Genomic DNA, 26,273 nt, shown 5'->3' on the forward strand with positions numbered 1-26,273 from the left:
GTTTTTACAAGTATATAGTCTGAAAACTCAAAAAAACAAACAGGATGGATTTAAACAGCACATTTTCAGGAGCCTGTGATCAGTTCATGGTTCTGTTTAGGAGTTTGATTTTCTCCAAAAAAATGAGAGTGACTAACTGAAAAACTGTTGGCTTAAAAACTGTCAGCTTGTGACTGTAATTTGATGCATGAGAGCCTTTAAGAACACAAAGAATCTCTTCTGCTTAGTCAGTTCTTATGATTAGATTATGTTAAAACAAAGATCACGCAAGTCTAACTTGAGTGACAGAGCTTCAGACAGAGCAGTGCCTCTAGTTAGCTTCCCCCGCACAAGTAATGTTGATGACATCGGCTACAAAGTATCAGTAGGTTTTTGTTTTTTATACGTCACTGTTTTTAGATGTCAATTATATTAAAAATACAAATATTTAATCATTTAAGATGAAATAATATCTGATTTCAATATAATCTATATCAAAGTATGTAAAAAAAATTGTTAAAAGGTGCATTGTGTAACTTTTCGTCAAATGCTTTTCTTCATGGAGATGTTATTGCTTTGTCTAGAATGCTCTACAGTATGGCATTAAACCTTTCTATCTTCAAGGAGACCGAATCAGACCAAGTTACAGGTCACATCTGTGGAGAGGCGACCCCGCTCACAGTCAGAATGTTGTTTTTCTAGGTATATTTGAGCTATAAAACCACCTGTAACTGAATAAATGTAAAGTAGAGCAGTTTAATGTCACACTGTGGAACATTCCAAGCAGAGTAAACAAGGAGGTGATGGAACTCCAACCAGAAAAGTTACACAATGAGCCTTTAATATGAACACTGAGGTATAGAAATCAAATATAACTAACATTTGTGTCACCATGGTAATCTGTCGAGCACAAATGTTATGTTTAAAGCTGTAATCTGGTTTAGGTTGTACAGATGTCGACATGAACATGCTGACGGTTCACTGGTAATAAAAAGTCTCCGCCTGGTACTGCCGGAGTAATGTTCTCTGCTCTGTATACAATCTAAATGTTTAGCGAGGCCATGTCGGCGCAGGATTCCACGTGTTGTCTTTCCCAGGCGAGCGGGCGGGCGCGAGGGCTTTGATGCAGCAGAGCAAGCGGAGCCACTGTAATAGGAGCCGCTCTGCGCTTTATGGGCCCATTCCAATATGGCCGCCGTAATTACCACATACCAGGGCTGCAGAAACACAAACACGAAACTCACACTTCCACTCGCTCGCCTCCACGCTGCAACGAGGGGCGGCTTAGTTATGTAACGTCCACTTTCAGTTCACACATGGAGGGAAAAGACGCAACATTTTTGAATTTTAAGAGTTTAAGAAATCCTTCATGAATATTTGAACTGATACGAGATCCAGTTCATTCACTGATCCTAAATGAGGCAAAACTGTTTACTGAAAGGTGCACTGCTTGACTTCATGTTGCTTTTTGTTGTTTTTTTTTTCTGAAATGTTCTACAGTACGGCATTTCATTTAATTATCTCCATGGAGGCAAGCAAGCCATATCACCAGGCCGAGTTACAGGTCAGATCTATGGAGAAGTGGGCCTGCTCAAAGTAATTGTGGATGTTTTTGCTGTAGTTATGAGAAATAAAGACATGCGTAATTGAATAAATACAAGATATACCTGAGTTGCCATATTGTGGAACATCCCAGGCAAAGCAATAGCATCACCATGGAGACAAGCAGATAGAGGATCCTTCACCAGAAAAGTTACAGTGCACCTTTAAAAGACTGGCCCACCCAGCCTTGTTGTATTTCACTTTTCAACACGACTGTACATGATTTCTAGACTTGAGCGTATATATAAATTGACAAAGCTAAGACACTAGCCGTCATGTTTCAAATAGGAATTTCGCATGTGGGCATTTACGGCTCCTTCTGACCATGGCTCCCATTGACTTACATTAGAATATTGTCATCCCTTTCTCTGTAAATGCTGCCATGAGCCTCCTTTTGGTCTTAAAATGTTAACCCACTATACAGGATCATGAGGTTTTTTAATTTGCATTAAAACATTCCTACAGTTCATTTACTATTGTCTTATTATTGCAAAGAAACTACTTTTAATGTCAGGGAAGGGGCCGTCAGTACCAAGCTCGAAAATGTGGCTACGAGACCTTGCTAATACTTTACACCGAGAGAGAATACGATATTTGTTAAAGGATAAACTAATGTAATCTAAGAAAGTGTGGCAACCTCTTATAGATTGTTTACAATCTGTATCTATGTACCTCCACAAGCTGTTGTTAGATTTGTTTTCAGTTCGATTAAAATTTTTATATACCAAAAAGCACTGAGCGATATTGATTCTGTACAATTTCAGTTGTCAATTACCTTTGGCTCAATAAAAAAGTTATGACTAAAAAATTCCTATTCCTAATATGGAGCCTGGGTCATTTGACTGAAGCTGAATGCTGTGGGTGACGTCACACTCGTGTAGCCCACTTTTTAAAACAGTCTATGTATCTAGCTTACACTATGAGACAGGAATAACATAGACAGCATCTAGTGGTGAAGAGTGAGAATACAACAGGGCTGGGACGGCCTGTTTAAATACAGGTGGTAGCTTTAGACATACAATTGCACATCAAATGTTCTCTATATACCTGTATCTATATTAGGGATGGGCATGATTAGTCGATTAATCGATAATTGATCATTAAGAATTTCATCGATTACGTTAATTTTTATCGACAAACCGAATGTAGGTTGCTGTGTGTAACGTGACCAAACAGGTGTGTACATGTGTCTCTCTGCACTCAGAAGGAGCGAGACACAAACAGTCAGTCCGCCTGCAACGTACCGAAGTGCATATGTGTATTTAACGATGACTTGTACAAGAAATTCCATGCTTTTTCGGTGTCCAGAGGGAAAAAGTTTTGCCAGGTGAGAGTCGCTCAATGTCGATGACGAGTCCCCACCTCCCTCCCCCCGTACAGTGTCTTGGTTTTGACAAACGCAAATCTGGTCACACTAACCTGTATTCCACTGAGTCATGTCTTTTAATCCAACAGAAATTGAACCACATCAGCGACACAGGAGCTGTAGTTTTATCTTCGCTTAGTTTATGCAAATTAGTGATGCGGTTTTAAGTTTTGTTTCTGTGAGAGTTGCGCAAAACTGAATTAAACACATTATAATGTCGAACGGGCTGATGTGGCTCTAGAGTGGTTACAGTTTATTTGTCGTAAAGTTGAATTTATTCATGCAGATTAGTGCAGATAGTAATAATAATGATGATCATTTTAATATAAAAATGTTAATGATTAATCGATAATCGATCGCTAATTCTTCTGACGATTGATTAAGAAAATTTCATCGAATGCCCATCCCTAATCTATACACAAAAGATTTACTGTATTTTTCAGACTACTTAATAATGTTGAATTCTCTCATCTATTTTCATACATAAAGTGCACTGGATTATCAGGCACATTAAGATAAACAAACAGACGACACTTGAGACTGAGAATGAGCAGATCGTGGTGTAATTCAATAAGTTGTTTTTTTATTGCCTACAAGGACGACTCAAACATACATTGAGTAATAATGTGTTTAATGCAGCTTTGCGCACATTTGTTTACGTTTTACAGAAACGAAACTTAAAACCACATGGCTCATTTGCATAAACTATAAGCGCTGAAAAAAAAAAACCTGCTTGTTCCTTGTGCGCTGATGCGGTTCAGCTTCTGTGAGATTAAAGGACACGACTCAGTGGATTATAGGTGTTCTTTCCGAGACAAGGCGATGGTGACAATGTGCAATGAGTCGACACAAAAATATACTTCACCCTTTACTCCGTGATGGCTCCTGACTACAATAGCCGAAATGCTCTGACAATCCATCAAGTGGTGCGGCTTTGTAGTTTACCAAAGTCGTACTAAAATATTTTGACAGATTTTTGAGTGCCGTGTACCACATAAAATCGGTTCGAGGTCAGTAAACACAAACAGAATTAATACATAAGGTTTATAAGACGCACTGTTGATTTTGAGAAAATTAAAGGATTTTAAGAGCGGCTTATAGTGTGAAAAATACGGTACATTTTTCAGTTATAACACATAACCACAAACTAACTTTTCATGAAGTTTAAATGCAATTTAAATTTGTGATGGAAGTGTATATTTTCATCATTTGTAACAGAAAAGCAAACTAAGCAACATTTCTTACCTGGAAATTCTAAAGTTGATTAAAAATGTATTAGGTCTACTTCAGTTTACCTGCAGTCGCCTTCATTCCAAAATTTGGATCATACACATGGTATAACATTTCAAAATATACATTTTTAATAATTCTATCACTGTTGTTACCATTATTACCGTGTTGTTTCTTAGATTTCTGCCATTACAAACTGCATACGGCCCAGTGAAATAAACTACCTAACTTACTAACTTAATCATGTTTTGTTCGTTTACTCATCTGTGTCTCATTGGAACAGTTTATTTTTGCTACTTTCAGAAGTGAATTGTGCACAAACCCTGCTTGTTTTGGCCGTGTTTTCTAACCTAATGACTGGATAATGTTTGAGGCTTCATTAGGGGAAGTGAACGCACGTGGAGGACGCGGTGAGAGCAGAGCAGATGCAGCGGTGAGGAAGGGACCGGGACATACCAGCGCAGGCAAACAGCGAGGAGCAAAAACAATCTACAGACAAACAAACTGCACCGAGATGGAACAAGTGATCCGAGGAGCAGCCGCCGCGACATGTGCAGATGTGAGGGAAAAGCCAGAGGAGATGTGGGATCGTACACTGCAAAGCTTCTCACCTACGCACACTTGTTTAAAGAGGGACTATTTTACTTCTATGGGGAATTAATTAATGAATTTCCTTCAGGAATAAAATAAATAAATAAACATGTTTAATAAGTTCTCCTTCCCTTTGCTCCGCGCTCTAAGTTACTCCCCTTCAGAAACTATCACAACACAATCAGAACTAATGAAACTACTGCACATCATCATCATCATCATCGGTTTGTGAAGTTGTGGTGTACGTTTTTGTATGTTTTGTCATGTTTTTGTATATTTATTGAGAACTGTGGGAGCGTGGGTGATCTAAGCTTGTGGGCGGAGCTCTGGACAGAATCTTAGAGCAAACGGTAAGAGGGTTTGAATAGAACCTGGGAGAGATCGGCTCAATGTCTCAGCTTTCATGATTACCCAAACATGCATGGAGGACATCTCAAACCTCTTCAGGCATGTTTGTGATGAGGGAACAATGTTATAACATGACAGAAAGCTGCCCCCAAATATGTAATTTGCATAATACTCTCTCTTTAAAAGAAACAGTTTATGCTGCTGTTATGACGTGAAACTCTCCACAAAAATTCTAAATGCATTACACAAAGCAAGTTGTGTTTTTTTGTCATTCGTAAATGTCTTAATACTAAGGTGCTGGTGAGATTTGATTTTAAATGATTTAAAAATAGCTGATTTTGTTATATTTTTACTTCAGATAAAAATGTACTGCAGAATCGGGAGGTGGTTTTAACTTTATGACTTTAATCTGATCAAAAGTATGCAGTTGTAGCTCATCTCTAATAAGTCTAGTAGTAGTCTTTTCATTTTAAATATCGTATTTTTCAGACTATAAAATGCACAGGATTATAAGGCACAATAAGAATAATGTTGAATTCCCTCATCTATTTTCATACATAAAGTGCACCAGATTATAAGGTGCATTAAGTGAAACAAACAGATGACACTTGAGACATCCACGGTCCACTGGCAGATCGAGACTGTGGCGTAATTTGCCCAGCGTTGAGCGCTGTGTACCACATAAAATCAGTTCAAGGTCAGTAAACACAATCAGAATTAACACAGGAGGTGCACTGGATTATAAGGCGCACTGCCGATTTTTGAGAAAATTTAAAGGATGTTAAGTGCACCTTATAGTCTGAAAAATACAGTAATTTCGGTGACTTTCTTTTAAAGTTACCCTGCGTAACTTTTCTGGTGGAGGAACACAATACACTTGTCTCCATGCAGATGTTATAACTTTAACTGGAACCTCTCCACAGATCTGACCTATAACTTGGCCACCCAAGTTACATTTACAGTCACCTGCTTCTCTTTAAAAGCCATGCTGTGGAACATTCCAGGCAAAGCAATAGCATCTCCATGGACACAACCATGTGGTGTAACTTCCATCAGAAAAAATCTGAGGTCCTTTCAATTTCAACTAATTCTAATGTAAAGATACTACTCCTTCAGTAAGATAGTGACAGTTTTACCCACATCGAATGGAAATAACAAAAAAGGCTGAAAAAAGTCAGAAATACACTGTAACAAGTGAAATAATTGTGTTTTTCTAAAGTGAACACAGTGCTAGACAAATCCATTCCATTGTGAGGAGTGTGAGGGGGATACACATGTGAAAAACACACACATACACACTCGCACGCACACGCACACACACACACACACACACACACACAGCTGTATACTGACCGGTTCAGAGTCACAGTAACTGTCCCAGTGCGATCGGTGCTGTTTCTTTGTCATCTGGAAATGTTAAGTTTACAGAGAGCAGGTTAGTGACAGCAGCGTTCAAATGGACTCATGTCATCAGTACAGTTAGACCGAGGATGCACGAGGAACAGGCTGTGCTCAATGTGGACAATATTCTCAAAAGACTTAAGTTATTATTGACGTGGAGGGTAGAGAGGAACTGCTGTAATATAAGTTCATATGAAGACCTATTAGTTTGTCGGGAATGTTTCACAGTATGGCATTAAAGGTTTCTATCACAATGGACACCAAACCAGACCAAGTTCCAGGTCAGGCATCTTTTTTTTTGTAGGTATTTTTGAGCTATAAAACCACTCGTAACGGAATAAATGTAAGGTAGAGCTGTTTAATGTCACACTGTGGAACATTCCAGCCAGAGCAACGGCGTCTCCATAGAAACATCTTCAGAAAAGATACACAATGCATCATTAAGTTGAACCTCTTGGAATGCACTAATACTATATTTAAAAACTACATGTTTGACAAGTTTAATGCCAAACTCTGGAGTAGGGCTGTGCAAAAAGATTGAAATATCGATATATTGTATGGTTTGTTGCAATGATACAGTATCGATAAATGGCATATTTTTTGGTATATTTTGCTAAACTATTATTATTTTATTATATATTTTTTTTCACAAATTCACATAAATAACACATACAATACCTGGGGCGATACATCAACTACACAAGAAAGGGGGAAAAAAAAAAAACCTCAAGTACACTGAACCAAATAAAATAAATTGTAAGATAAAATGTCGGTGAAAGTGATACTGTTATAAGTATTTCCTATAGATACTGCATGTTTTAATAGCTTTTTTGTTTTTAACCTGTTTTATTGTTTGGAAATACTGTTATATTAAATATTATTTCGATATTATAATGGTGACCATTTGGTTTATTTTGAGTCCATTTTGTTTTGTGACAGTTACAGAGCTACAGTTTTGTTGTTTGTTCAGAGGAAGGAAACTCGCTTTTGCAACACATTGGACATTTTCACCGTTTTTGAGATTAAAATTGCTTGAGTTTCATATTAATTTTGCAGAAGAAGTGGTCCAACAAAGGCTTTTAGTATCACAGCCATGATTTAGCCTTTATTTTTATTGAACTGTATCGAATCGCTTTGAAATATTGAATTGTAAGCTCACTGTATCGAGATATATATCGTAACGTGGCCTATGTATCGAGGTATCGTTTCGGCAACTACCAAATAATACAAAGCCCTACTCTGGAACATTCCCAGCAGGTTTTCAATGGATATTTAAATATTTAGACCCTCCATGTTTCATTTGGATGTCATTATTTTGTCCATGAACACCCTGTAGACAGTATTTCATAGCACTTCTCCACAATGACGTTACATGCTGTTACACAAAAGCAGACGATATTTTACATGACATCAGATACATGTACGGGTCAAATGCATGATGGGAACTCTGTCACATGAATGAGGAAGCGTTACAGTGAATGATGTAACACACACACATACACACACATACACATGCCCAATCCAACTGCAGAGAAAGGTTTACAAGAGAGTGAGTGATGCTTTAAAGGTCCTGTATGACACTAAAGTGACTCTCGTGAGGTTTAAACCATGTTATGTTGTTACCTTCTCAAAAACAGATCTGGAGTTGTGTTTTGTTTCATTCACATGTTTGAGTAATCCTGCTCTGTTCCACCTTGTGACGTCATGAACCGGTAGTTTTCAAGTCAATGGCTATTTTTTACCTTTTGTTCAGGAGAGATTGGCAATTCCAGGACTGAAATCATCCAAAACACAGTGGAGCATTTCCTGTATTACCACATGACATCACAAGGTGGAACAGTATGTTTATATTTTGAGAGAAAAACTCAAATATAATGTAATCGGTAGCGTCATTGATATTGCTATTACAGAGGTGAGTGTGAGTGTATGATTTGGTTTTCTCGTTGAATGGAAGTCTTTCATATAAATCGATGTAGCCTTTTGATTGCTAAACTATATTTTCTTTATGTGCACATGCTGTTGCTATAATGACTCATTTTCCTCCATAACAATAAATATATTTTCCATTGGTTTACTATGTACTGTGTTTAACATAAACGATATCTTGGAGTCTGTGCTTCTCTCTTTTAGTCTCAATGTGTTACTTTTGTCTTTCAACAAAATGAAATGTGTTATTATAATGTTTTTGTAAGAATAATAATAACTAGTAATAATCATTTCTTTGACACAGACAGAGTGCTGCAGATGCTTATTTCCATCATGGTCTAATATACAATAATGTTTATTTTTAGAAACTTGTAGAGCCAAGTATAGTAAAGAACTAACATGCTGTGATCTATAAACAACTTTATCTTCAGGAGCTCTTTAATGTAGAAGTGGATATACATTTTAAACTCTTTCACTTAATTGCCCAGAAATGAAAGAGTAACATACACTCTAAAAGTAGTAGAAACAAGATTAAAGACTTTAAACCCAAAGTCATACACTGTCATACACCTGGATGTTTCACCCATAAACCGTTGATATGAGTGGACATAGATAACGCTGTAGCCGCCGTGTGCCAATTAGGAAGTTCTCCAGGAGGCTTTTCCAGCTCCTTCTCACCCTGGCTCCAATTGACTTACATTTGGGCACTATTTAACTATAACACTATAACACTATTTACCTGTGAGGCTCCATCATCAGATTTGCCACAAACTAACGAGAACAAGCCTCTTACCTTCTCCAGAGACTGAAGCAGAGTGTTTCCTCTATCCACTGTCCCATTATTTCTTTCTCCAAAACTGTTTTGTCCACTACGAAGTAGTCAAACTGGTCCAAATCCTGGTCCAGTCAAGTCCGTGAGCCGAGTCCAAGAGCCGAGTGCATTGTAAAATTGTCTTAATCTCACAAGTGACACCAGTCCATATTAGCACTAGGACACAGGTGGACTTATGTCCTCTGTGCGCAGCGCCCAGTGAAACTTTTACACCGAGAAACACGCAGGCAAAGGCGGACAGAGCGGCGAACAACAGCCCCGGCCCCGGCAGAGAGTGGGTCCTGGGTCCGACAGGCTCTGGCGATGCGTGGCTCCTGGTCCAGGCGGCGGGTCTGTCCTCGCACTTTACTGTGCAGAGGTTTAAGCTAATAGCTAGCCGCCATTAGCCAGTGTGCGAATCAGAATAAGAGCCGGAGTATCTCACCGCAGCTCATTCCAGCTTAATGCTGCTTTTTTTGTTCTTACTCCCCAAAACTGTTCCTCGGACGTACTTGTACGAACTCTCCATAAGTGTACAACACACAGCTCTGTTGTTGTCATCATTAACACCTGTAGCAGTAACATGTGTCAGTGCAGAGTCGGGGCTGAGCGACAGAGCAGCTGAACCACAACACGTCAACATGTTTGTTCATGTTTATTCAGACCAATCAGTTGATTTCATGTCGCTCCCACCCTGCGCCCCAAACACGTATTTTAGGGCTCAGGTAAAGTAATAGGCACAAGCAACGTCATGACGTCAAGTTTTCGCAAAACTTGAGGCTCTTCCGTAGAAACTCCATTAGGTCGCTCCGACTCACCGCACTCAAATTCCAAACACATGACTCAAATAAAGTGATATGAGCACATTTAACGTGATAAAAATATGTCTATGCTGATATACTTTCAATTTTAAACAAAATATTAAACATATAGCCTCATAAAAAAATTACGACTTTATAATGTTTTAAATTCTTTTTTTTATCTAGGTCAAGTTAGGGAGTGCGGTGCTCTTGTGCCCCTATTGACCAGCCGCCATGTTTGTATTAACTCGCTCTACATGATCGTTTTTTGTTGGGTTTTTTTTCACTATTTTGTCCATTAAAAAAAAACCTGTTCATAACACAGAGCCTGGCTACAGATTCGCTCCTGTAACAGTGAACATCACGAGCCTCATATGAGTGACACTGATGACTGTGGGTGATGTCATACTCACTTAGTCCACTTCTTTTATACAGTCCATGTTTACACTAACTCCATCTTGCACTCTTTTTGAGTTTGTAGTTAATCTGTTGTTGCTGTTGTGTGTTTTATATACATACACTGCCCCATATTACACTGGATTTATCAGTTTGGTTGTGCAGTATTACATTGTGTGCGTGCTGTTCTTACTGAAGCATGCTCTTTGTTTTGCTCAGTCTATTTTCTATTGAACTGCCTAAATATACAAGGTTTGTGTGTTAAACATGTGAATGAAACAAAACACAACTCCAGGTCTGTTTATGATGAGGAAACAACATTAGAACACACCAAAAAATGCAGCGATAAGGGCCCTTTAAGATTAATATCTGAAGAGTTAAGACATTTATATAAAACAGTTTGAGTGGTTAATGCTTTCCAAGAAGTACAGCGATGAAGAAACTGGAAACTGGCTCTGGTCTGAGTCATCTTTAATCGCTACTCTGCAGGTTGCCTTATGTAATCGAAGTACTAATAGCTTTGGGGAAACAGTTAAAATACAGCTGTAATTAGAAAGCGTTTTATTGTTGTTAGCTTTTCTGTGATGGTCAAACGGTGCTCCGTCTCTGGAAGTCGTGAAAAGCACTTATAAAATCATCGGCGTGAGTAATTAGGATGCTCAGAACGCATAAGGTAAGTGAGGAAGAACTTTGGGCCACTGCGAAATGTTTAAAAGTGAACTAAAATGCGAAGTGAATAAAGGGGATAAAAATACAGCTGGATGTGTGAGTTATGTGGTTTTATAGAGCGCAGACTTAAACAGGCCTTTGAGACAGAGCATGCGTTTCCCAGCCTGTGACGGCCGCAGGAGCGTTAGTGTTTGTGCAGAAAAAGAACCAGAGGAATGAGGAAGAGGAGAGGGAGGGACAGCCCCGCCAGAGCCCACACTGGGACTCTGCTCTGGGGTTTGTGTGCGGCTGGAATGGATGGAATTCCCTGGTCGGCTCAGCGTGGGCGCGAGGAGGACAGAGGCGTCACTGCTCCTGTCACTGCTCCTGTCGCTGGTCCTGTCACTGGTCCTGTCGCTGGTCCTGTCGCTGCTTCTGTCACTGCTCAGGTCGCTGCTCCTGACGCTGCACCTATTACTGCTCCTGTCGCGGCTCCTGTCATGGCTCCTGTCATGGCTCCTGTCACGGCACCTATCATTGCCCCTGTCACGGCTCAGGTCACTGCTCAGGTCTCAGGTCACTGCTCAGGTCACTGCTCAGGTCACTGCTCAGGTCACTGCTCAGGTCGCTGGTCCTGTCACTCCTCCTGTCACTGCTCAGGTCGCTACTCAGGTCGCTGCTCAGGTCGCTGGTCCTGTCACTGGTCCTGCCGCTGCTCAGTTCACTGCTCCTGTCACAGCTCTTGTTGCTGCACCTATCACGGCTCCTGTCACTGCTCAGGTCACTGCTCAGGTCACTGTCAGTGCTCAGGTCACAGCTCCTGACGCTGCTCCTGACGCTGCACCTATTACTGCTCCTGTCGCTGCTCCTGTCATGGCTCCTGTCACTGCTCCTGTCGCTGCTTAGGTCACTGCACTTATCATGGCTCCTGTCACAGCTCAGGTCACTGTTCAGGTCACTGTTCAGGTCACTGTTCAGGTCACAGCTCCTGACGCGGCTCCTGACGCGGCTCCTGACGTGGCTCGTGTTCAGGCTCCTGTCACTGCAACTGTCAATTACTCCTATTACTGCTCCTGTCATGGCCCCTGTCACGGCTCAAGTCATGGCTTAAGTCACAGCCCCAGTCACTGCTGCCGATCACGGCTCCTCTCAGGCCTTCTGTCACTGCTCCTGTCACTACTCTGGTCACGGCTCCGGTCATGGACCCCGTCATGGCTCAGGTCACGGCTATCGTGATATCTCCTCTCAGGCCTTCTATCACTGCTCCTGTCACTACTCTGGTCACGGCTCCGGTCATGGCTCAGGTCATGGCCCCCGTCATGGCTCAGGTCACGGCTATCGTGATATCTCCTGTCAGGCCTTCTATCACTGCTCCTGTCACTGCAACTGTCAGTTGTTCCTGTCACGGCTCCTGTCACACCTTCTGTCACAGCCCCTGTCACTCCTGTCAGAGGTTTCTTGTACGTTTGATATGTGCTATGCAAGTGTGTGAGTCATAACATTGTTTTTAGTCAAATTTGTAGTCTTCTCTTGAGGGCTACAGGGAAACTCTAATAAAAAGTTACAGGTGAAGATGTATCCCACACACACTACACCCCTGTACACAGACACGAGTACACATACTACACAATACACCCCTGTACACAGACACGAGTACACATACTACACAATACACCCCTGTACACAAACACAAGTACACATCAGAGACACACACGATGAGAGAGATTCAGACTGGACCAGGTGAAGTCGTGATCCCACACACACACTACACAGTACACAAAATACACACAGTACACACAGTACACACAGTACACACAGTACACACAGTACACAGTTGGAGTGATGACAGACCCACCACCTGAGGCACAGACTTCCACTGTGCTCCTTTTAGCCTTAGGTCTCACACTTGGGGCTAAAGGATTAGGGAGAAAATATCTCGGTGCAGGTTTGACGCAAATAGAATTCTACAAATTTCTTTTAAACACTGATTAGAATGCCATTTCTTTTGTTCAGTTCACATCTTTCACACTTCCAAGGATAGAACATGAGTTATAACACACACTTTATACTTTATAGAAGATTGTCGAGGTCTTGCACATTGTTTTTAGACTAAATGAGGTCAGATACAAATGGGACATTTGGTTCACACCTCCTGAATGTGACTGTGTGTGATTTTAATACATTGTTTACAATCAAAATTTGATTTGATTATGATTTGGGTTTATTTTCAGCTCATATTTATTTTTCAAATTCTTCAAATAAATCCATCATTTAGTCATTCAGCCCAAAGTCGCCAGTGCCACATGTGAGCAGGAGGATCAGTGAAGACCACACCAGACTGTACCCCACACACACACACACACACACACACCTGACACACAGGGACACGCACACATACACACACATACACACACATACCTGACTGAGGTAATGGTACTCTTCAGGCTTCATGAGGTGGAAGGCGGTGCGTTCGTCTTCACTTGCTCCTGCCAGCAGGTAGTAAAACACATGGTAGTTCCTACAAACGACACAGAACAGTCAGATCTATAAACGTCTGTACTGGGGCTGCACAGTATATCACATAACTATCGATATTGCAATACTGGCTGATGCAGTAATAGATAATGCAAGAAAATAAATACGTCACAACAGCACAAAGTTCTACATTTTACAAAAATGTATAGTTTTTTTTTTTTTTTTTTTTTGAGTAAATGCTCAAAATGTAAAGAAACAATTATAGCAGTGTGCAGAAGAAGGAATTTAAGTTAATTTGTCATTTGACTGTGACTAAAACATTTTGAAATACAGTTATGTATTTTGTATCTGGATTAATGTGACGTACTATTCTTAGAGTCTGGCAGAAGCACATTATTGTTTTAATGGTTTTGTAAAAGGGGGTGGGGGCAAATAACGTATTAAATTGATACATATATATTTTTTTGAAGATTATTAGTTGTATTTGTATCTGAATAAACGTATTATTATTATTATTATTATTATTATTATTATTATTATTATTATTATTATTATTATTTATGTATTTATTTTTTTAAGTGTGTTTTTACCATAATCGTGGCATCGGAATCTGTAACGAGTATCCATTCTCAAACAGAAAATACTGTTCCAACTTGTGATGTCATGTGGTAATGCAGTAAGTGCTCCACTGTGTTTTAAACTCCATACACCTTCACTAGAATCATTTGGATAATTTCATCCCTGAATATGCCAATCTTTACTGAACAAAAAGACTACCACTACATGACATCACAAGGTGGAAGGGAGAATTTTAAGCTTTGGAGATGAAGATGGACTAATAAACCAGGATTACTCACACTTATGTGATGTGATTGAAACCTTGAAACCTGTATGTTAACAACATTCTAACACGGCTTAAAGCTCAAGAGTTAATTTACGTAATATAGGACCTTTAAAATATCACAAAAACATCATTTTCGGAATACTATTACTACTCTTTTGATCCATGCTTCTATTTTTACCTCACAGAACTGTCCCTGTAAATGCCACATGTTGAAAACAGCCTGGCTCTCCATGTGTTTGGGTCTGGTTAGGCTGTTTACTCTTCACCCAGTCCCTGTATTGTCTGTGGTTCCGTTGTGTTTACTCCTTTTGAGTCATTTTCTCTTTTAGTCCTCGAAAATAACAACGAGATAAACAAAGCCAAATAAACAAAACTAAACCGGAGATTGCCAGTTTAAACCGGGATGTTATTTCCAGCCATGGTTGGACTGTTTGTTGATACACATATTAAAACGTGTGTGAGAGATCGGCTGCTACCACACTGCAGTTATTGAGTGATTGCATAGATGGAACTACTGGTCATTGTTGCCATCCTTCAGCTGCTGCTCTCACTGAAAATAGGTTGTGGGTGCGATTCCTGGTTCCTGGTGCAGAGCCTGGTGTGGTGCCCGTTAGTGTTGTCACAATGGTAACATTTCAAACTTGATTTCAAAACTTGAGGAGTAGACTCCTTACTCTATTCCGATTCAGATGCAACAGTGGAATCTTTTAGGCCATTGTTTCCCAAAGACTGGGTCGCAATCCTCAGGTGGATCACAAGAGTTTTTTTTGGGGTCGCCTTGTTACAATCCACATGTAGAATCTCTGCGGACACCTCCCCTTTAATCACTTCTTCTCCATGCATAGAATCTCCGCGCACCCTCCCACTTCTCACTTTTTCGGCACCACCGCCTTGCCTAACCAATTTCTGTGGGAAACACTGATTACTGTTTTTCATTGTTTAAAACTTGAGTAATACTAATTGTTCAGAGACATAATCACTCAGTAAACAATAAAATATCTTCATTAATGTTCAATAATGGTCAAATCCACCTTTATTTTGTGATTTACGAATAATGTCTATTGACTGGAGTCGGGAAGATTTGTGATTTTTAAAATATGGGACCCCAGAAAAAAAGTTTGGGAAAGTCTGTTTTATAGAGTGTGATTTTCAATGTTAAATAGTAGTAACGTATTTTTCAGACTATAAGCCGCACTTTTTTTCATGGTTTGGGTGTTTCCTGCGACTTATACTCCGGTGCGACTAATATGACTACGAGAGGGCGCTCTAAAAGCTTGTGTGTCAGTATCTGCTGCTCCTATTTCTCCTGTACCACCGGTACATCACTCTACTGCACATGTCTCCTGCAGAAAGAGCCTCTGTCCTGCTACAAGTAGTGAAATATTCAGCCAAAAACCGTAATCGAGCAGCAGAAAGCTTGGAGTGAGGGAGAAACTTGTGAGGGACTGGCAAAAGGTGGGGATGGAGAACACAGCTTCACAGTAACCAGGAGGGTGCACCATGAAACTTTTCTGGAAGTCACTGGATGGATGGACAAAGCCTGGACTTCAGTGACACCGAAACCATCCTGTCGGGATTCAGAAAGACCCGAATAATTCTAACTGGAACTGATGCTGAGTCTGACGACAGCGACACAGAAGAGGAAGCGGCGGCGCTCTGTTTACCTCCGGAGGTCACAGAGTTGTTCAGAAGTGACACCGAGGATGAAGAACTGAATGGATTTAGTGATTTGGAGTGAGATGGAGAGTTTGGTTAAACTTGTTCTGTTGTTTATGTTATAGTTTATCTGAAGAACTGTTCATATGTGACGTTAACAGTCTGTTGTTCTCTCTTCTATTGTTATTATTAGAACTTGACTTTCAACATGGAATGTCTGTTCCTGGTCTCTGATTTTATAAAATAAATTTCCCCCAAAAAGTGCGACTTTTATAATGTTTTTTTTCTTTATTATGCATTTTTTGGCAGGTGCTTTCACTCTGGAGCCACTTATAGTCCAAAAAATATGGTTCTTTCTTTTATATTCATATGTGCTCTTTTACTTGCTCTGATACAGCTCCAGATCAGAGCTATTTAGGAAAGGTTCATTTCTGTCCTGTGAATGTGAATATGTCTCTGCGTGCCTAGTGAGTGTGTGAGTGTGTGAGTGTGTGAGTGTGTGTCTGTGTGCGCCCAGTATATGTGGATGTGAATGCGTGCTTCCTGTCTGCACACGGCTGCAGTGATGGGGTCAAATGTGAGCAACAGCTGTGTGACCACAGGCCCACTGGAATAAACACGGGCTTTTTCTGGCTCTGGAGTCAGCGATCTGTCTCTATAACAGGCTAACAGGCCACACAGAGCCCCCCACAGCGCCCCCCACTGTGAGCTTACACACACGCGCGCACACACACACGCGCACACTGTTCACTGAGCAGATAAGTGTGAGAGCCACTTCCACAGCCATATGTGACTCCAGCTCAGGCTGTTCTCTACCACAAACACACACACACACAAACACAGGCCGTGCACACACACACAGACACACACAAAGAGCTTTGAATTAAATCACAGGCCATTAGCATCACTTTCACACAATAAGAAACTCTGTAGAACATCACACCACTCAATAGGATTTAGACTCAGAATGACAAAACAATTGAGCATCGCTTTAATGTTTGTTTCTTTTGTGAGGCACATCTGGCTCTGTGTAACTCTGTTAATGCACGTGTATAAATATAATCAACATTATTGAAGGCCGGTCTAAGAGTGGGTCTAATGCTTTCCCACACATTTGATGACATTGATACATTCTGACCTTATAGCCCAATGAGGTTCATTTGGTCCTCCGATAATTTATGTTATTAGGTTCTTTTTTCAGACCAAGAGTTTGTTTTCATACCTGACAGTTTGTTCTGCTCCCTGCGCTCTTCCTCACAGTCACGTGATGTTGCTGTGACATGTCCAGTCAGCTGATTTAAACAGGTTTTGATGCTGTCTTCCTACAGGTGGAGGCAGGAAAACAGCGCCATCTGCAGTCCCACTTCCTCAGGACAGTATCCCAGGTGTGTGAAAGTAAAAAAGCCCCCTGATCCAGGTTTATAGCCTCCTCCAGTAGGAAGACAGCGTAAAAACCTGTATAAATCAGCTGACCGGACATGTCACAGCAATATCACATGACTGTGAGGAAGAGCGCTGGGAGCAGTCAAAACTGTCAAGTATGAAAAACAAACTCACTTGGTCTGAAAAAACAACCTAATAACACTGATACATTTTGACTTGTCCTGGGAATGAGAGCTGGACTGACATATTGGTTGGCCGATATATCAGCCGTCTGAACACTAGAATAGGACACTGGGAAAAACAAACAAACAAAAAAAGTGACTACACTTACCTCTTATCCAGTTTCTAGTAAAACAAATTTGTGGACAAGATTGTAGTGAATTCTAAATTTGTCCCAAAAATACCAAAAGAGCTGCAACTGTTTTTTCTGGGTTCCACACAATTGATTTCTGCATCAGCCATGAAACAACCCTCAACAACTCTGTTCTTTTAGTTCAGATTGGCTCTATTGTGTCATCCTGTATGTACTTTTTAGCTCCAATCAGAGCAGTTCTTGTTGTCTTTGCACTATACGCACCTTTCATTGTGTTCCTGGTAGACCAGCCTGGACTTCTCGAGGAGGTACTTCTCCACATAGGCTCTGAAAACACACACACAAACAGTGAGCATACACACACACACACGAGCACAGGGCACAGTGGAGTTTAGAGTGGTCCTCACCCGCGCACAGTGCCGCTCTCCTGGTAGTTCACTTGGATGAACTTGCCGAAGCGACTTGAGTTGTTATTGTGGGCAGTCTTGGCGTTTCCAAAAGCCTGAGAAAAAAACAAGAGACAGTTTAAGTCCAGAGAACAGTGCAAATACTTGAGGAACAAGTACAGGATACATGCTGGGAAAGTGAGGGGCACCACATCAAATCGATTGTTATACCATTGAACAGGTTTTGGCCTGGTTACGGTTAAAGCAACAACATGTAACTTTCTGGAGGTGGCACCTCATGCATCTCTGCATGATTAGATGGAAACAGAAAAGAAAGAAATCAACAGATAAAACCAAACTTTGGAAGATGGAGATAGATACGTTTTATGACATACTAAGGAATCTTACAGCCAAAGGAACAACATTTCCATGGAAACAAACAGGAGGCGGATCCTGCATCTTGTGGAGATGCAAGCCTGCTCACAGTAAAGACACATGTAATTACTGGACCAATCCACATGAAGCCAAACCAGGCATGAAAGTTAAAGGTCTTCTCTGTGATAACAATGAGCACAGGCTCACTACACGGACATTTCTTTAGTACTGAGCATCGTTAAATCACCATTGGTTTAACATTGAGATAATTGATGATTCTTTGAGGTGTGACAACAAGATCTCTATAAAAGCCTCTTATACAAGCTCCCAGAGCTGAGAATAGTCCGCACAAAGCACCCACACTTGTACAATAGAAGGCATTAGGACACTGACAATCACATCCAACTGAGTGAGTTTTGTGTTTGGATGTTCCTTTTCATCCAAAGAGCATGTCTGGCCCTTGCCCTGCACACGGGCCCCTGCCCTGCACATGGGCCCCTGGCCGTGGTCCTGCACACGGGCCCCTGGCCCCTGCCCAAAGGGACATGAGGAGCACGGTTTAGGCTGGGCTCTCTGACAAAGTCCCAGAGTGAGTCCGGGGGAGTAGTGCATGGAAAAAGCTCCTCTGCTGTGTGAGTAATGACTTCCATGTGGCAGGTCCGACATGTGTAGTGGTCTCTTTAAGAACACTTCTCACTCTTCTGTTTGTGTTGAACGGCCGCCTTAAAGGGGAGGATGCTTTTTGGCCCATACAAGATGAATTGGTTCAGGATTTGTTTCTAAAGAGCCCAGAGCACAGATAGACTGAGCGACAGAGCAGCAAAGAAATGGAAGAACTGTCAACACACACTGTCTCTCATACTCTCACACTCATTCACTGATCACTATTACATTAATTAATTGAGCCAAGAATGTTCCATCCTTAAAAACATGTCTGGAGTTGTGTTTTGTTTCATTCACACATGTTTGATTGACCCGCTCCAAAACTCAAATACGCAGGACATGTGTGTTAAACATGTGTGAATGAAACAAAACACACTCATGGATGAGAAAAAAACATTACAGAATAGATCAGAAAATAGCAAAATATGGGCTCTTTAAGTCTGTGGTCTGGATCTCCCTGTAATCCACTTCAACATGGAGCCTCGTCCACAGTTAATTTGCCCTGCGCTCCGTGTGAAACGTTGACATGGACTTGTGGAATGAGCAGACGTCCTATTTGTAGCGTCACCACAAGTAAACAGATTCCTGCTCGTGGGGATGACTGGAGCCCCGCCCTCTGAGCCTCAGCACAGCCCACGAGGAGGCGTCTGCGGAGGGGAGAGTGTGGAGCAGACAGGGCTCATGTGCACTGCTAATGCTTCCAGATAATACTTCATACAACACCACTTCACGCTTCACTAATGATGCCGAGTTCGAGAGTTTGATGTCATCATTTCAGACGGAGGGCAAGGGCATACGTAGCTCTGTTGATACTTCGCAGCTGGTGTTGTTAACATTTCGTGTGGGTGTGATACTAACTGTAGGCACTGCTCCGTCTGAGGCTTGTTAGACTTAAATCTGAGCTTTGTTTTAACATGGCCTGCCCAGAAAAAGCTGACTTTGTGCTCAAAAACCTAAACTAAACAAAACAAGGACTGAGAAACAGCATGGATTTTCTCAGAATCAATAAAACTATGACTTATCTCAGGTAAAAGAAGTTAGTTTGTTCTGAATGTTCTGGAGGATTTTCGAGAGGAGATGTCTTCCGTGTTTGAGAGACATGTGATACAAATTAGCAGCTGTGGTTGGATCATCTTAAGTTTGGACGGAGGTTTGTCACGCTCTGTGGTCTGTCCCAGTCCCTTCTGGATCCAAACAGAGTGTAAAAGAGACTGGCAGCTCAGACAAACCACCACCAACATTCACGCACACGCAACCTTCATACTAGGAAATGTGGGTAAAGATTTGTTTAAGGACACAATGACCGCTGGCGATGAGTCTTGCGGCTGCAGTAAAGTGATGGCTCTTGCTCCAGGGAGGCGGTTCCGGGTTGAGCATCTGTCCATCGTTGGGGACACCTACACTTTATACACCCACGTATGGCCACACAAGCCGCCTCAGCCTAAACCCCCACTGTCTGGGCTCAACACTGTCCCAAAAGTGAGCACTGAAGACCAGCAGCTGCCCAGAGACACCAGGTGCAGTCTGGCTCAGCTGGGCTCAAGATACAGTGTGCAAAAATATCCAAATATCGATATATTGTATCGCTTAATGTGATGACAGTATCGATATGGCAGGCTCCTGTATCGACATATGATCAAGAGTGTTTTTTGGTTTATTTTACTCAATTATTTTGTTACAGAGCTTCAGGTTTGTTGCTTGTTTGTAAGAAGAAAACTTGTTTATGCAACACATTTAATATTTTCACTGTTTTAAAGATCTTAAATGTTTGTGTTTCATTTTAACTTTCCACGAGATGTGGTTTAACAAAGACTTTTAGAATCACAGCCTTGATTTAGCCTTTATTTATACTGAATCGAAAGTGCACGATATCGAGATATGTATCGTATCGTGGCCTATGTATCGAAGTATGAATCGTATCTTCAACTTCTTAATGATACCCAGCCCTACTCGTACCCGAGTCAAATTGACACTAACAACACTGACACCTGTCCGGGGTGTGGCCAAACACCTCATACACCACAGCACCTGTTCACCTGCCCTGCGAAGCGAGCACCACTGGGTCTCCAAGTGGGATCTCTATGGACAGACCCCATCGGAGCTGCAAAACTCCTGGGACTAACTTAGAAGACGACAATGGAAGACGTCTCAGGTTACAACAACAACAACATGATCACTGGCCAACTGTGGCACCTGGTATACTAAAGCAGTCGCTCATCCGAGTACTAACCAGCAGTGTTGGGGAGTAACGGATTACATGTACTGGAGTTACATAATCAGAGTACAAATTATGAGTAACTGTATTCAGTTACAGTTACTATTTCAGGGAGTGGTAATTGGATTACAGTTACTTTGTTGAAATAAATGGATTACATGGCAGTATGTTTCTGTTTTCACATTTTGGGCTAAACCAGGACTAAAACCAGAACTAAACCAGGACTTAACCAGGTCTAAACTAGGACTTAACTAGAACTAAAACCAGGTCTAAATCCGGGTCTAAAACCAGCACTAAACTAAAACTAAAACCAGGAGTAAACAATATGACATCTAACAGTAGGGTGTACATAATTGATCTCATATAGAAACCAGTTCTCTATCAATAATATTTTTAATGTGGTTAAGGAAAGACTGGACTTTTTATTGTTTTTTAGCAGATAAAACATCTTATGTGAACAAAAGTCTGTTCATGGAGACTTGGGCTCAACAGACAATTTGAAGAAACAAACAAGAATTTTCAGGATGTGGTTGCTACATTCATGTCATTTTAAAAAGCATGACAATATCAAGTAATCCAAAGTATTCAGATTATGTTACTCACTTTAAATAATTTAATGGATTATGTTACAAACTACATTTTGGGGTATGTAATCTGTAGGGGAATACATTTTAAAAGTCACCTTCCCAACACTGCTAACCAGGCCATGCTTCCGCGATCTGACCGGCGAAGGCAGATCTCAAGGCACAACCATCACGTCTTCATTGTTCTACCTGGAATGTTCCACGTTAAGACATTAAGCAGCTTCATTTCATATTTATTCAGTCACAAGTAGTTTTATAGCTCAAAAATACGCAGATGCGCATGGTTTGGTCACACTGAAGATAGAAAAGTTTAATGTCATACTGTGAAACATTCCAGACAAAGCAAGAACATCTCCATGGAGAAAAGCGTTTGATGAACCCTCTACCAGAAAATTTACACAATGCACCTTTAATGACTGAATAATTGAAAAAAAAGGATGGAGATGTCAAACTTTCTGCCAGTTTTATTCCACGAGGTTAACCCCAGTAATTAAATGGTAAATGGTCACATTTTTATAGAGTGATTTTCCACCTTCAATGCACTCAAAGCCGCTTTATATCAAGGAGGCACGCATCCATTCACACACACATACACACACACTCATACACACCAGTGTACACAGACATTTGGAGCAAGGTGGGCAAGGTGCAACTTTCTTTCCCTAGGACACAATCACAGCATTCAATCAAATCCAATCCAATCCAGCTTTATTTGAATAGCACATTTTACCAACCCAAAGTCTCCAAAGTGCTGCACAGAGTAGGCACATTAAATAAAATAAAGCATAAAATAAATAAGCAAGTCAATAAAAACATAAAAAAATATGAAAATTAGCAATTAGAAAAATAGGAAATAAAATCAATAAAAGTTAAAAGCCACCGAGTAAAAATGTGTTTTTAAACGAGACTTCTTAATGTGAGGGGGGAGAGTGTTTCAAAGTTTGGGGCTGACCACAGGAAAGGCCCAGTCACCCCAGAGTCACCCTAGGATCACCCCGGCTTTTGAGTCTTATCTGTGGGATGAAAAATTGGCCCTCAGACCTCAAAGCGATCAAAGAAGTGTAGGAACAGTGAGGTCTGAAATGTGCGTTGGGGCCAGTCAGTGAAGTTCTTTAAAACAAACAATAACATTTTAAACTCAACTCTAAAATGAACGAGGAGCCTGAGAAATGAGGACAAAATAGGTGTAATTTGCTTCTCGTACCTGTGTGTTATGACATGTGCCAGTTTAAAGACATGCTGCAGAATTTTGGAGTAACTAAGCGTGACAGGTGCAGCTTGGCTCATACCAGTCAGTGTTTCCCACAGGACTTTATAGTTAAGGCGGCCACCTTGACAACAAGTGGCCCCCGCCTTGACTCCACCCCTCCGAACAACGTGAATCCTCGCAAAACTACTGTCATCGCACGGAATCTCAGATAAAACCGATTTGAGTCCGGATAAAAGCCACAAGTGATACAAACTGGATTTAACCTCTGCATTTATCTGCTTGCAAAACTTAACATCTCCATCAGTGACAACGCCAAGGTTGGTAGTTGCAGGTTTAGTTATATTCTTAAAAAAAAAAAAAAAAATCATTTATGGGAGCTAGAATTGAATCGCCAACCTTCGCATCAGTGGACACTCTACCAACTGAGCTACTGTCGCAAAAGAAATTACAAGGACATTAAACTTAATCTAGGTTAATAAAAAAAAATACTCCACTATAGAGTTCTGACCTTTCCTTCAACAAAATTTGAAACTATAAGGATCCTAGACTGTTGTGAAGTCACGTGAACCCAACCTAACCCACATCTGGGAAATCTGGAGTCTACTTACTTTGCAAAATAGTGTCCAGATCCCATTGCATGTACTTTAAATGATACAGAATTGCAGTTGGAAGTCATGATAAAGCTGTATTTGATTGCGCAATATGTCAATCGAGCGTAATGTGAATGCCTGACGTTCGATCGTGATTAGATGTGAAACCAAACGCCAAGATTCCGCTCCGCCGTGAAGAGGAGCAGGCGGTCCAACGCGGTGAAGAATGCATTGTTCGGAATATTGAGAAAACTCTCCTGGACCAGAGAATATACGAGCGCTGAAAAGCTCACCGCAGTGAACCGCAGTCTGTGCCCGCTTTCTGACAGACGCACAGGCACACTGGAACATTTGAGAAAGAACAATCCGATCTGAACGTCCTATATTGCACAAAATTGACTCTTGACGGATTCCAAATATCGGTTCAGCTGATATCCTGGTTGGACATATAAACTGATGTAATAACAGAAATTAATTCCGTTTTCAGATTCATCTCAGGAATCAGTTGATGTCAAGAACTTAAATCCAAAAATATCACAATCGTATCAGAACTGAAAAAGCTTTGGCGTCCGGGTGAAGCCGTGTTAGAATGTTGTTACCTCCTCAAAAACAGACTTGGAGTTGTGTTTTGTTTCATTCACATGTTTCAGTAACTCTTTATTATTAGTCTGTTTACATCTCCAAAACTCAAAATGCTCTGTTCCACCTTGTGATGTCAGGAAGCGATGGTTTTCAAGTAAACAGCTAACAACTTTTATATTTTATTTAGTAGAGACTGGCAATTCCAGGGCAGAAATGATCCAAATGATTCTAGTGAAGGTGTAGGGAGTTTAAAAACACAGTGAAGCACTTCCTGTATTACAGACCTGGGCATTGTCCAGCTCCCGGACCACATACTCCCCTTTGACTGACTATGAAATGGAATTACAAAATAAACATATTTCTTCATATTTACCTCATGCATAGACTAAAGCTGCATTATTTTATTTTAGTTTTTTGTTTTTGTTTTTTTTTTATTTATGGACAAAATGACGAAATGATGTAATATGAAAATCAAGATGTCTGCGAGACTGAATCGTTGTCACAAGCAGGTCGCAAGTCAACTTTGGCCCTCAAAAGTGTACGCTATTGCTTAAAAAAGAAAGGTAGATGTTGAAAATGGGTGTGCAAAAATATCAAAATATCGTATCTATTTTGTGGGCTGCTGTATCGATATATCACCAAGAGTATTTTTTGGTATATTTTACTAAATTATTTTGTTACAGCTACAGTTTTGTTGCTTGTTCAGTGGAAGGAAACTCGTTTATGCGACACATTTGACATTTTCTCCGTTTTGATGAATGAAATTTGCACAAGAAGTGGTTTAACAAAGACTTTTAGTATCACAGCCGTGATTTTGTCTGTATTTTTATTGAACCGTCTCAAATCAGTTTGAAATATATAGTACTGAATCCTATCAAACTGAAAGATCACTGTATCAAAAAACGTCTAGTATTGTGGCCTATGTATTGAATGCAGGATTTTCAACAAAAATCTAAATTTGATTGAATAAATGTCATTTTTTGTAAGGTAATCTCATAACAAACTTACCAGCTCAGCAAAACAGTGCAATTTACTGCTTTTTATAAAGAAATACAATTAATATTATGAAAAATTTAGTTAAGCATTATGGCTCGGCCCTCCACAATATTTTCTGTTTCTCACGTGGCCCCATGAAAAATATAAATGCCCACCCATGCTATATCACCACATGACATCACAATGTGGAACAGAGTGTTTTTTAGTTTGAGACCAGCTCTAAATATGCAAACTCTGAATATGTTTTTGACGAGGAAACCACATTATAACATAAAATCAGAGTTCATTCCGTCGTGTTGTGTCTGGTAAACATGTTGCTCTCCACGGTTTATAATTGTACTTCCTGAGTGGATATGGGAAGAAAATACCACTTGTATAGAGTGAAGTCCTGTTACCTAGCAACCGTAATGTAAACAAGGGTCAAAACTTGTCTAACTTGCACAATAGTTACAATTCCACAGTCACAACCATGTCTTCCTTGTGTGTCGACCCAGGCAGAGGTGTACCATTTTAGAACTCAGAGCTACTTTCTGTATTTTCGTACTTTTCTTTTAGACTTTTTCATCTCTTAACTGATGTACAACAAGATAAATATTGACCACAGGTACTACCCCAGCAAATCCAGAATGACAAAAACATGAAATAATCGTAATATCCACTATAAAACAGATGAATATTATGAAGTCCACCTTAAGGTCGGACAGCAACAACGTGTTTAAACTCAAAATACAAGTTGCTTTTTGTGTTGATAATATAAACAGCAGAACATGTGGCAAACGGGCCATGCTAATGCTGCAACAGGTGCACAGCGAGAGAAAATGCAGCGACACAAAACAACTAAACAGAGCCTGGTTCTTCTGGATTCACTGGGCTGTGAGGAGGTCTGTGTGGTGTCAAAATGCA

General features: G+C 40.6%; 1 protein-coding gene across 8 annotated transcripts in view; it reads right to left on the reverse strand.

The window, feature by feature from the left end:
* Positions 1-26,273, reverse strand: part of myo9aa (myosin IXAa) — a 297,586-nt gene that overhangs the window by 113,329 nt on the left and 157,984 nt on the right. For 6 of the 8 annotated variants that reach the window (XM_055155019.1, XM_055155020.1, XM_055155016.1 and 3 more), the window contains exons 3-6: positions 18,177-18,271; positions 18,034-18,096; positions 13,517-13,616; positions 6,470-6,523 (exon numbers count right to left, since the gene is read on the reverse strand). In XM_055155019.1, coding sequence (XP_055010994.1) covers positions 6,470-6,523; positions 13,517-13,616; positions 18,034-18,096; positions 18,177-18,271 — 312 coding nt within the window. The remainder of the gene's footprint in view (positions 1-6,469; positions 6,524-13,516; positions 13,617-18,033; positions 18,097-18,176; positions 18,272-26,273) is intronic. The other 2 variants (XM_055155018.1, XM_055155017.1) reach the window with 1 other exon arrangement.

Source organism: Boleophthalmus pectinirostris, unplaced genomic scaffold, assembly GCF_026225935.1.
Source record: "Boleophthalmus pectinirostris isolate CB_2022bp ecotype Guang Dong unplaced genomic scaffold, ASM2622593v1 HiC_scaffold_19, whole genome shotgun sequence".
Classification (NCBI taxonomy): domain Eukaryota; kingdom Metazoa; phylum Chordata; class Actinopteri; order Gobiiformes; family Gobiidae; genus Boleophthalmus; species Boleophthalmus pectinirostris.